The sequence below is a fragment of the Elaeis guineensis genome, chromosome 15 (assembly GCF_000442705.2).
Source record: "Elaeis guineensis isolate ETL-2024a chromosome 15, EG11, whole genome shotgun sequence".
Taxonomy (NCBI): domain Eukaryota; kingdom Viridiplantae; phylum Streptophyta; class Magnoliopsida; order Arecales; family Arecaceae; genus Elaeis; species Elaeis guineensis.
In genome coordinates, this window is record NC_026007.2 from 71,617,289 (window position 1) to 71,628,568 (window position 11,280).

Sequence of the window (11,280 nt, forward strand, 5' to 3'; positions counted from 1 at the left end):
GAGGGGGGTGGGGGGGGTGGTGTGGTTCACGCATAGATGTACCACTCTTTAAATGAAATTAGCGGTTCCTTTCTGGAATAACTTTCTGACCATCCAATGTCCACATGGCATGATTTCGTTTGTCAAAAACCATGTCATGGCTTATGGGCTTATGATGCCATTACCATCTTCCTCCAAACTGCATTACAAGGCCACCCCCTGGCCTTGCTTCCCGTTAAGAAAGCCAAATGAAGTAATTATATTTTAGATGATGAGCACCATGGAGCCATACATGCTATCATTACAGTCATTCATTTTTGTTAGCTTTATTCATTTATCTCGATGTATCATTGATGGTGTAATTTATAGTATATGTGGATATATGGTGCATGCCGTGTACGAAATAAATTTCATGCTATCGGATATCTAGAAAATATTTGATTTGTAATTAGAATCGAAATCGAAATTATAAATTTTTTTTTAAATATTTGATTTGTGATCGAAATCAGATTCAAAATAAAAATTTAAATTTTTTTAAAAAATAAAATTAAATTTTAAATATATTGGATCATTTTCATTTTATTTTGAAATAAAAATATAATAAAAATCTTTCCAATTAAATAGTTATAACGAAAGCCATCCATTTTTATTCTCTAATTTTTTTGACTAAATACTTTACTTACAATCCTCGCATATTGGTGAGGAAAAATTATTTCATGCACATATCCAAATGGATCAAGATAATCTCAGAACATATGTATGGTAGATAACGGACAATTCAAAATTGATAAAATATGAATAAATATTTATTGTAACGATGATATTATATCAAATTTATAATAAATTAATCAAAAAATAAAAATTTATGAGATAATATGAAATATTATCATGAAAATTAATAAAATATATAACAATCAATAAAATATAAATATTTTTATAAAATTATGATAAATTTAATATGATATTATTATTGCAATGGGTATTTATTTCTAAAATATAAGAGATAATATAGCGTGTCATGCACCAAGGATTTAGCGTGGTTCATTGGATCTGGACCAAGTAATAATTAGAAATCGGTGAGACGGTTCGTCTCCGGGTGTCTAGAACAACGGATGTATCACTCCTGCTTTTGGTTGTAATAGTGTCCGGTACAAAATTTGTTAGTTCAGAATTGCTGACGTGGACCATCATGAGCCGTACACCTCGTGGACCTCGAACATGCATCGGAGGATGGGCATCATCCGTCGCCGCCCATGTCGGATTGGCTCGAATCTGGAGGGAGTCCCGAATACCCACTCCTTTTTATCGTGGGAATATGACGGGAAGAGATGGTCTATACAAAGCGTCACGGTGCGCGAGCCAAACACCCAGATCGAGTCGAAACCTTGTACAAAAGGATACAGCTGCCCTTGAGTTTTTTCTTTTTCCTTTTTTAGTGATTTCTGCCACGTGACGTCGTCTGGTGGCGGCGGTGTGATTTGTGATTAATGGGCTGCTACATTGGTTATGCACATCAGGCTACAGTGTGGTGGACGCTCACTGAAGAGAATACAAGCCCAAAAGCATGTTATACGAGATGCAGATTAAAATAAAACTTTCTAACTAAAAAATAATAATAATAAATAAAACTAGCCGTTTAAAATTATGGTCCACCATATCCGCTAATGATCCTTCAGTGGATATACAGTGCATAGATTACAAGAATATGGATGTAGAAAAAGTTTAGAGTTTTCTTGTATAATATCTTTAGAATGAGAGCAAAAATGAAATCCGAAGCTTCTTCATGATCCTTTGATTAAAAGAAATATTTAAAAAACTATAAACTTGTAATGGAATATGAAATAAATAAATAAATTTGAAATTGATGGAGCAACTTTAGATATTTAAACTTGTAATAATTTTGTGCGTGTATGATGTATGGGAAAGAAAAGGTGCGGACAAACAGAAGTCTCGATATTTTCCATGATTCGCCCGTTGTACATCATAGAAATCCACTCTAAACACAGGCAGATGGGAATTTCAAACATTTTTTTAAACTAATTTAAAACTTGAAATAAAATAAAATGAACAATATTGCATATAAAAATGCCAGAATTTTGGTAACAAAAAAACAGCCATCAATTTAATAATAGATCATCAATCAAACTAAATGTAGAGAATTTTTTTTTTAAAAAAAATCAGGAGATCGTCCAAATGCTTACCAAGTATGATATAGTGGTTTTGCAAAGAGGCATTTCTCCACAAAAACTTGAAGTTCCACTTCTCTTATAAACACAAACTTCTTGTAATAACTACTCTATATATATATATATATTGGTAGAAATTATTCCGACCCTTTAAACCCATATATTCGGTTTCATAGCACACTGACTCTGCGTTCACTGGATACGGAAACAGCTGGAAGCGGTGAAAGACCGCCTAGGTATAAAGACGGTGAACACACCCCTACTAAGCCTCAAGGAAATCAAAAACCAAATCAACCCCCCTCGCTCCCCTAATTTTTTTTAGTTCGACGACCGTCTCATCTACTTCTGCTCCTGGATTCGACCACATCGACGTTTCTCTCTCGCCATCTCGGATTTCCTCCTCTCTCTCTTCTTTTATCTTTTATCTCTATATATCCGGCTCTGAAGAAGTCCTCCAGATTTCCAAGGTACGCCCAACAAAGATTTATTAGTCCCTTTTATCTTTTCTCGAAATGGATTCTCGTTATTTTCGAAGATTGCCACGAATTTCGCATCAAAATCCGATCTTTCTTGCTCCCTCTCCTCTTTTCTTGTTCTTTTTTTTACTTTCTTTTTAGGTATTGTTATTGATGGAAATACCGATGCTTTAGATACGTTCTTTAAGTTTTTTCTCCCCATGGGTTTTTTTTTTCTTGAAGATTATCAAGAATCTTATATCAAACTTCGATCTTTGTTGCTCCGTCATTTTTTGTGTTCTTTCTTCCGGGATTGATGGTGACAAATATAAATATTTTAGATCCTTCCCCTTTCAATTTTTTTCCCAAATGGATTCTTGTTTTTCTTGAACGTAATGAAAAATTTTCTATCAAAATTTGATCTTTTCTCTCTCTCTCTCTCTCCTCTGTTTTCAGTTGTTGGTATGATAGTATTCTTGTTGTCTTTCTTTTTTTTTTAGGGGGGGAGGGTTTCGTTTATGTTCTTATTTCCGAAATTCGTTAGCAAGATTTCTTTGTACGGATGAGCATTTGGGCAACCAATTCCGTCCTCATGTTCCTGCTCCTCACCAGAATGAAAAGGTCCCTTTACTGTCCCTTTTTCTCCCTAAATTAGACTTTTTTTTTTTTTTTAATCCTTTTCCGCTTTCTCTGTGAAATATTTTCTCTGCCATGTTATTTTCCGTACATTGGCGGTATTCTTTCTTTTTTTTTTTTTTCTTTGAAAATCTCTCTCTTTATCGTGTGTTGTAGTTCTCACTTCTCAGTTGAATGTGAGGTTTCTGAAATGGGTTCTTTTTGTTGTTAAAAAAAGGCTCTGGAAAGCTATTCTTCTAATGAAATTGGAATCAGCTTTTCTATAATATGACATAGAAAGCCCTGTTTGCCATCTGATCCCTTTGTAAAAAGCAGACCCTGAAGCCATGATTTCTCTTCAGTCCTTGTCTCTCATGCCTGCTAAGGCCTGATACCGCTCCACTAGATTCCTCTTCTCCCCCTAACCCCCTCCCCACACCCCCCTCTCCTCCCTTATTTGTTCCCTCATGAGCTTCTCTACTAGATTTTTCTTTTTAAAGTTTGCTACTTTGTCTCTCCTTGTGGCTCCCTCACTAGTTTTTGTTGCTTTCTTAGCTTTATCTCTTTTGGTACCATTAAAAGATCCAAGTTTTCCTTTTTCTTACACCATCTGAGACTCTTCTCTCTTTTCCCCTAAAAATCTTGATTTGATTTCTAACTGCAGGACTGGTTTTGAGCCCACCTGAAGAGAAGAGTAGGAGGAGGAATGATGGAGGGGGACACCTTCTCAGGCCTTGGCAACGGAACCCAAGTGGACAACAAAATCCTCCAAAACTTCCAGAAGAGCTTTGTCCAGGTCCAGAGCATCCTGGATCAGAACAGGCTACTGATCAATGAGATCAACCAAAACCATGAGTCCAAGATCCCCGACAACCTCAGCCGGAATGTTGGCCTAATCCGGGAGCTGAACAACAACATCCGGCGAGTCGTCGACCTCTACGCCGACCTCTCCTTCTCCTTTACCAAATCCATGGATGCATCGTCCGAGGGGGAGTCGGATGGCAAGCCGGGTCACAAGCGAAATAGGCCCGGCTAGAGAGGTATTTCAAGGCAAAAACTTTCAGCCTTTGGATTCTTTCACAGCAGCAAGGAACTTCATAGATTCATAGAGAGAAAGAGAGAAGCCTGCTCTTCATAATAACAGGTGATCGCTTGCCATGTTGTAAGCCAATGTACCTCTCCTTTTCTTCTATCCCATTGATGTGAAAGCTCTCTGCCTACCTTCTAGACTAGTCTACCATTTCTTCTGTTGTTGTTTAATGTACTTTCGATTCTGTTCTCATGGGCATACCTTTTGTCATGGAATCAAAGTGTTTTTAGCTTAGCTAAGAAGACCTTTTTGCTATTTGTATGAGATTGAACGCCTGCCAAGCTTGGTGGCCTGTAATGCTTTTAAGACATCAGCAAGAAAGCAACTCTGGGATACTTTTTTTTTTTTTTTGGTGGCTTCTAATCATATACCACAAGGGCAAAATGCTATTATGTCTCAAATGACATGGGATGAGCTTTCTGACTACTGTTTTGTTCAGTGTGTTGAATGCTTCTGGTTGGAGGTATATCAGCATATAGAATGTGGGATAAGGATAAGGGAGAGGGAGCATGGGAAGCCAAAACAAAGCACTGGACTGTTATGACCGGACAAGTAGCCACAATCAGTGATGCTCAAGAACAGGACAAGGGGCTCAGAGGATTCTTTTGAGGGTGGATGCCACCCCAATGCTTATCTTCTCAAGTTCCCTGTTTTCTCTCTCATATGTGCAATAACTGCCATAGGGGAACTGGCCTCTCTCTGGGGGTTACTTGCTAGGCCTAGCTTTCCAATCACAGTTTGGTTTAGTGGGGAAGTGAGGGAAGACTCGCATGGATTCTGTCAGGGTGGGGCAAGGTCCTCGCGTTGTCAGCGTGCAACGGGTGGCACCTCGTGCCTTGACAAGAGAGAGTCTGCATGAGGGTTGGTTTCATATCATAGCCGTCCTTTAGCTGTTATCTATCTTCTTATAATGATTAAGGACCATTATATAAGTGGACATGATTCCCATCAATCTCGGTAAATTAATCTTTTAAGGTCAAATTTACTTACCAATCATGGAAAGGACAATTCTTATTATCTTTTATCGTTGACAATTTATTTCTAGAAGCAATTCCACGTTAAACAGGGCAGGTAACGCCCGTTTCATCACTGTAGGGGAGAAGTGACGATAATGTGGGAGCATTGCTTCGACAAGAAGGATAAATGATGGATCATGAGAGTTTGCCACAGCCTCGGCAGATCGATTTAAAAATCAGAAGATAGGGTTGTCCCCACTATTAACTGTACTGATAGAATAGGATAGTTCATTATCATGTACATGGTTGTAATCAGTCATCTGAACTCTTCGCATCTATTACAAATCATTGTACATATCTTACTGTATTTATATTATATATATATATATATATTTATTTATATTTCTAAGGAAGGACACACTTACTTCCTCCAAAAAATTTTGGAGCAACTGCCAAAGTCTTTTTGTTTCAAAAGGACAGAAAAGGGAGATTAGAGATTTGACCGATCCCCTCAACAGTGCCCCAACTACGGAGTGCCCCCATGACTTCAAAGTTCTTTTATAATTTTGCCACTAAAGTTGCATTTTGAATGTAATGTGATCCTCTCATGCATCCATGTTATAGGTTAAGGAATTGAATTACTTGGCCATCATATGATAACCTAAACCAACTTTATGACTAAGATACTCATCTCTTAGGTTTAGGGGTGGCTCGGGGCCTTTATCCCACGCAGATTCTTATCTTCCTCCACCACCTCTTTCCACCGCCGGTGCTTGACTATCTGGTGCAATCCCATTTAGTCCATTACTTGCGAGATTGATGGAAACGAAGGACTTTTAGCCAAGAATCAAACTGGGGATGCTCTCTCAAATTCATTGCTCTAAAATTAAGAAACCTCAAATTTGAAAGTGAGCCAATGCCTTCAGGATCTTGCTGGAGAAGCTATTGCAACAAAGGTCAAAGCTTTCCAATTCCCTAAATTCGTAGATTATTCAGAAGAGACCTCTTAATCTGGTCGGAAGAAATGCTATTATCACCTTTGATTTGTTCCCAAATAGAGTGGCCTAAGGTTCAATCATGCCTGCTTTACAATAGTCCCCAAACAAGAATTCCCATCATATATCAAGGAAGAGAGAGTAAAACAAAGTACCAAGCTACATTGAGATCCCTTTGTTTTATAGTTGTACACCTAGATAATACTCGAGTTGTTGCTGCTCAATACTCACCTTTTTCAAAACTCACTCTTCTGATTACATCCCATAGGAATGACACTTGTGAGAAATAGGATAGAACAACACCATCAAAGTCCTCATCCAATGAGAAATTGTTCCCTAGACCCGATCTACCAGCTTGGGTATAGACCAGGCCTATAGTGGGCTGTCATGTGGATAGGGCCTTCCACTTCAGCTTAAAACAAATAAAGCAGGAAACTATCCTGGCCCTTTGAATCGCTAACTCATCCATTCTCCTACAGATGCTTGGAAACAGAGAGGATGGGAAAGCCTGTCTTACTCCTGTTCGGGTTAAACATAATCCTGGTATGCCGTGTGCCGGGTATAGTTAAACATAACATAAGAAAGAGTAATTTTTACATTCTATAGGGTTTAATGTACAAATAAGCTTGTCTTAGTTCCCAATTAGTCCCGGCAACGGCCCGTCGGGAGTAGTTAAAAGCAGCATAGCCAACTTTACATATAAACTCACACGTTAAATATTTATCAGTCACTAGGACAAACTCGGCAGATGCTACGCACGTGATCATTGAGGCCCTCTGGTTTAGGGAAAAAAAGGTCTAGGGTTACAACTAGGGTTTTAGGAGTTGAAGCCGAAGAAGGAAACGCTGGCCGGTCTCCTCCGCTGCCCCTTTCTTTCCCTCGATCGAAAATCATGGCGACTCAGATGAGCAAGAAGCGAAAGGTTTGCTCTTTCTTAGATCGAATCCTTCCGTCTCGTTCTGGCAATCTCGAATTTCTCTTTTTTTTAGCGATTATTTGTTTTTTTTTTTTTTTTTCTCGTTATAGTTCGTGGCGGATGGAGTCTTCTTCGCGGAGTTGAACGACGTGCTTACCAGAGAGCTCGCGGAGGATGGCTACTCCGGTGTCGAGGTTAGAGTGACCCCCATGAGAACCGAGATCATCATCAGGGCCACTCGGACCCAGAACGAACTCGATGATCTCTTTTCACTACGTTTTCTGGTGTTTGGTATTCCTTCGAGCACGAGTCTAGGTTTTCCAGTCGGTAAATATGGTTTTGCTTTGGGGTTTAGGTGAGAAGGGGAGAAGGATTAGGGAATTGACTTCAGTGGTCCAGAAAAGATTCAATTTTCCCGAGAACAGCGTCGAGCTCTATGCCGAGAAGGTTAACAATCGGGGGCTCTGTGCTATTGCGCAGGCTGAGTCCTTTCGGTACAAGCTCGTTGGAGGCCTCGCTGTTCGGAGGTTGTGGATCTTTTAACTTTAATGCCCATTTTGTTACATTTGTTCCTAAATTATTTAGAAAAGAGATGGGTTATCTTCATGGTTTGTAGCTCTACATTCTTTTTATTGCACTGCTTATGGATTTCTTGGAGTTTGCTTGAAGTTGAAATGGTGTCTGAGGATGACTACAATATTTGTTGCCGTTCCAAGCACTTTTGTGCAATGAATACATTCTTGTTATTCTATTGCTTTGTGCTTTGAAGGGAAATTTATCCCAAGGTTCATTGATATGCTATTATGAGGATATTTAATGAAAACCTACATTACTTGTTTAAAGAGAGGCCTAATGAAATGGCGTGCAATATATACAACAAAAAAAAGTGCTACAATGTTGGTGCTTGGATTGTTTTATTATCATAAATAGACATCGTTCTTAGTCTTGGTTTTTAGAAAATGCAAAATTTCAAACCAAACTTTAATTTTTGAACAGTAACATTCGTACTAGGAGTCTGAAACTTAACCATAATAATGAAGTGGGGACTCCCAGTCTTGATTTCATTGAAAAATAAAAGTTTAAATACATACAAAAAGAAAAGTAGAGAAGTATGCCTTTTGATTTTTGCTGCCTCCAGACAAGTCAAACTCCTGTTCTGTCTCGTGTGACAACCTATCTTGCTTTTACAGCACCCCCGAGCTAACATGGTGATGTCAAAGATCTAGTTCGTTACTAGAATTCAAAGTTCATTTAAAATAATCATCATAATAATATTTTTATTTTTATTTTTTTAAACTACAAAAGTAACTTTGAGGTGCTGGTCTGGAGCATAATGACATCATGCGTTGTATTTATTTTTAGAAATAGCTGGAACTATGGTGCATAGGTTTTGATTATATATGCTACCATGGCTTCCAACATGTGGTATAAGAGCTGATTTGCTTGTAAAAGTTTAAGTACAATTTTCTTGCATGTTCATGAGTATGTCTATGAGGCCAACAGGTTAGAATTCATTAAAGATTCTAGTCCCTTTTTGTCACTTTTTTTTTTTTTTTAAATGTACTTCTATAGCTTATCTTGTGCAATATTATCATGATTTTATTAAACGAAAGTTTGGTACATAAATTTTCAATTTTCCAGTGGAATTACTATTTTTTATTATTTATGTTCTCTGCTGTCACATATTCTTCATTTTTTGGAAATCCTTGTTTCCCATTTTACAATTGCTGTTTTGGGCTTTTCCCCAACCATGAATTTAATTTATTCATCTTTATGTATTCTTCCACTGCATATTTCATTTGATATTTATTAGTCAACTTCAACTTATTAGTTCCTTCGGGTTTTCTCATCCTTTTGTTTGCTTGAGGGTTTGTCATCTATAAAGCAAATAGGCTATTCAGTACCATCTTTGTGTTGGAAAATGACAATACCAACATTGCCATGCATACTAGGAATGCCTGCTTCATGGAATAAAACATGCTAGCCTTCATGTAATAAGTCTGTTTTGGCAACAGTTACTGCTATCTCCAATTATTCCCATTTCTTAAAACTTCTCCTATTCATCATTAATTTTTTCCTTGGCATGTTTCCTTCTTTTTCATTTTCCTGAGAATCACATGTGGATTAGTCTTCCAGTTGGATTTTAGTCCAGATCGTATCAATGCAAACTGCATGATGGGCTAGTTGAGAATGCTAGTATTGGTAATAACCTACAGTGTAAAGTGGCTGACAGATAAATCCATGCTTTGGAAATCTCTTATTGATGCATCAAGTGGTTCTAAAATGATATGCTTATAATTTGAAGTGTAATAACATGATGTCTTTATAATTTGATGTAATTGAGTGCACATCTTGATCCATTAAACTTGTGTTTGTCTTGATCAGGCAATTATATTGACTTTATAATGCTTTAAATGGTCTTAAGAATTTAATAATAGGGTTAGATTACTTTGTCTCTGATCTTCTTTTTGGTGTCAGGGCATGCTATGGTGTTCTGAGGTTTATCATGGAGAGTGGTGCCAAGGGATGTGAAGTATGTGATGATTCTTGCAGGTGATTTCACTTCTATCTTGAAGTCCTAGGTATTGATGCCTATGATTTTCTAGGTGATTGTAAGTGGAAAGCTTCGGGCACAACGTGCTAAATCCCGAAGTTCAAGGATGGGTATATGATTTCTTCTGGTCAGCCTGTTAATGAATATATTGGCTCAGCAGTGAGGCATGTTCTTCTGAGACAGGTTAGCTTCTCATCTAAAAGCTGTTTTTCAGCACTATATTTATTGGTTTAAGACTTTTTTTTTGTACTAGCCGCCCTTTAGCCAATGCTCTGAGACATGTTCTTTTGAGACATATTAGCTTCTCCATACAAACTGTTTTTCAGCATATAATTATTGGTTTAAGACGTTTTATGTAGTAGTGGCATTTTATCCTAACATCGGAGTTGGCATTACTAGAGATTAATATTTACCCCTTGCTTGTGTCACGCCCACCTGAAAAATATGAAACACAGTTGTGATATCCACCTGACAAACGAACAAAGGTGGCCATATACCTATTTCAGGTTTGGTTGATGTTTATTTTGACTCCTGACTTTAGCTTTCTTAAACCTTTGTTTCGCTCTCTTAAATCTTGAAGGTGTAGGTTGTTTCACTGTAGGAGGTGGCTATGGGCTCCGGACATGTGGGTCTTCTTGCGAAGAAGTGGACTTTATGATATTGCCAGCATGTTGTGATTGTCATACACCATGTCTCCTTTCAATGATGACATTGGGACTGTAACCTTTCATTTTTTTTTGATAATAATAATACCAGCATGCCCTTACTGGCCTGCAGCTATCTGCTATATCAAACACATTTTAGCACATTAAAAAAAAAAAATCAGATAAAGTCAGTACAGAGTCATTTGTACCCACGGACCAATTTGACTTTGAGACCCAGGATTCGTCCCTTGCCTATATTTGAGATCATAAAGTTATGCTGATTCATGTAACGGTTCTTATTCAATGTATATGTACCATTTTATGATTGAAGCTTACATGTTTGTTATGTATATGCATTCCTGTGTCTTGTTTTCTACTCTTAACATGTTGTTGCTGCCTCTTTTGCTTTATGGCTTATGGTCTCACTCAATTTTTGCTCCCTTTATGTTAAAGAATAATTTGTAAATTACAATTCTATTTAGATTCAGAAGAACATTTCTTGTAACTTGTTTACCTGTGTAACTAACATATAAGATCCTTTGACATTTTTTTATTAGGGTGTTCTGGGGATCAAGGTCAAGATCATGCTGGATTGGGATCCAAAGGGCAAGCATGGTCCTACAACACCACTGCCAGACCTGGTCACCATTCACACTCCAAAGGATGAGGATGAGTACTTGAGGCCACCTGCAGTGATGGCGACAGAGATGGATGTCCCAGTGGCTTAAATTAGCTGAGTTATTTATATAAGAGCATCAGGTGTTTGACTTGTCTAAATAGTATTTTTTTTCCTTTTTTATTTTGATGATATCCTGAAGAGGAGTTTGCTTGTTCTGTCAAACAGTGAGCTATAATTTCTTTAATACGGAGTGAAGGATGTTCTTGTTTTA

The 11,280-nt window shown here is 37.7% G+C and overlaps 1 protein-coding gene and 1 pseudogene across 2 annotated transcripts; both read left to right on the top strand.

Annotated features, from left to right (window-relative positions):
- The first annotated feature begins 2,418 nt into the window (after positions 1 to 2,418).
- Positions 2,419 to 4,669, top strand: LOC105058637 (protein ELF4-LIKE 3). 2 transcript variants are annotated; one of them, XM_073249672.1, is made up of 2 exons: positions 2,419 to 2,632; positions 3,900 to 4,669. In XM_073249672.1, exon 2 carries the CDS (start codon positions 3,942 to 3,944, stop codon positions 4,269 to 4,271), a length of 330 nt encoding a protein of 109 aa, XP_073105773.1. In that variant the 5' UTR covers positions 2,419 to 2,632; positions 3,900 to 3,941; the 3' UTR covers positions 4,272 to 4,669. The 2 variants fall into 2 exon arrangements, with proteins under 2 accessions (XP_073105773.1, XP_073105774.1); XM_073249673.1 differs by lacking the exon at positions 2,419 to 2,632 and adding an exon at positions 2,660 to 3,241.
- Positions 4,670 to 6,952: 2,283 nt separating this feature from the next.
- On the top strand, positions 6,953 to 11,280 carry LOC105058638 (small ribosomal subunit protein uS3x-like; annotated as a pseudogene).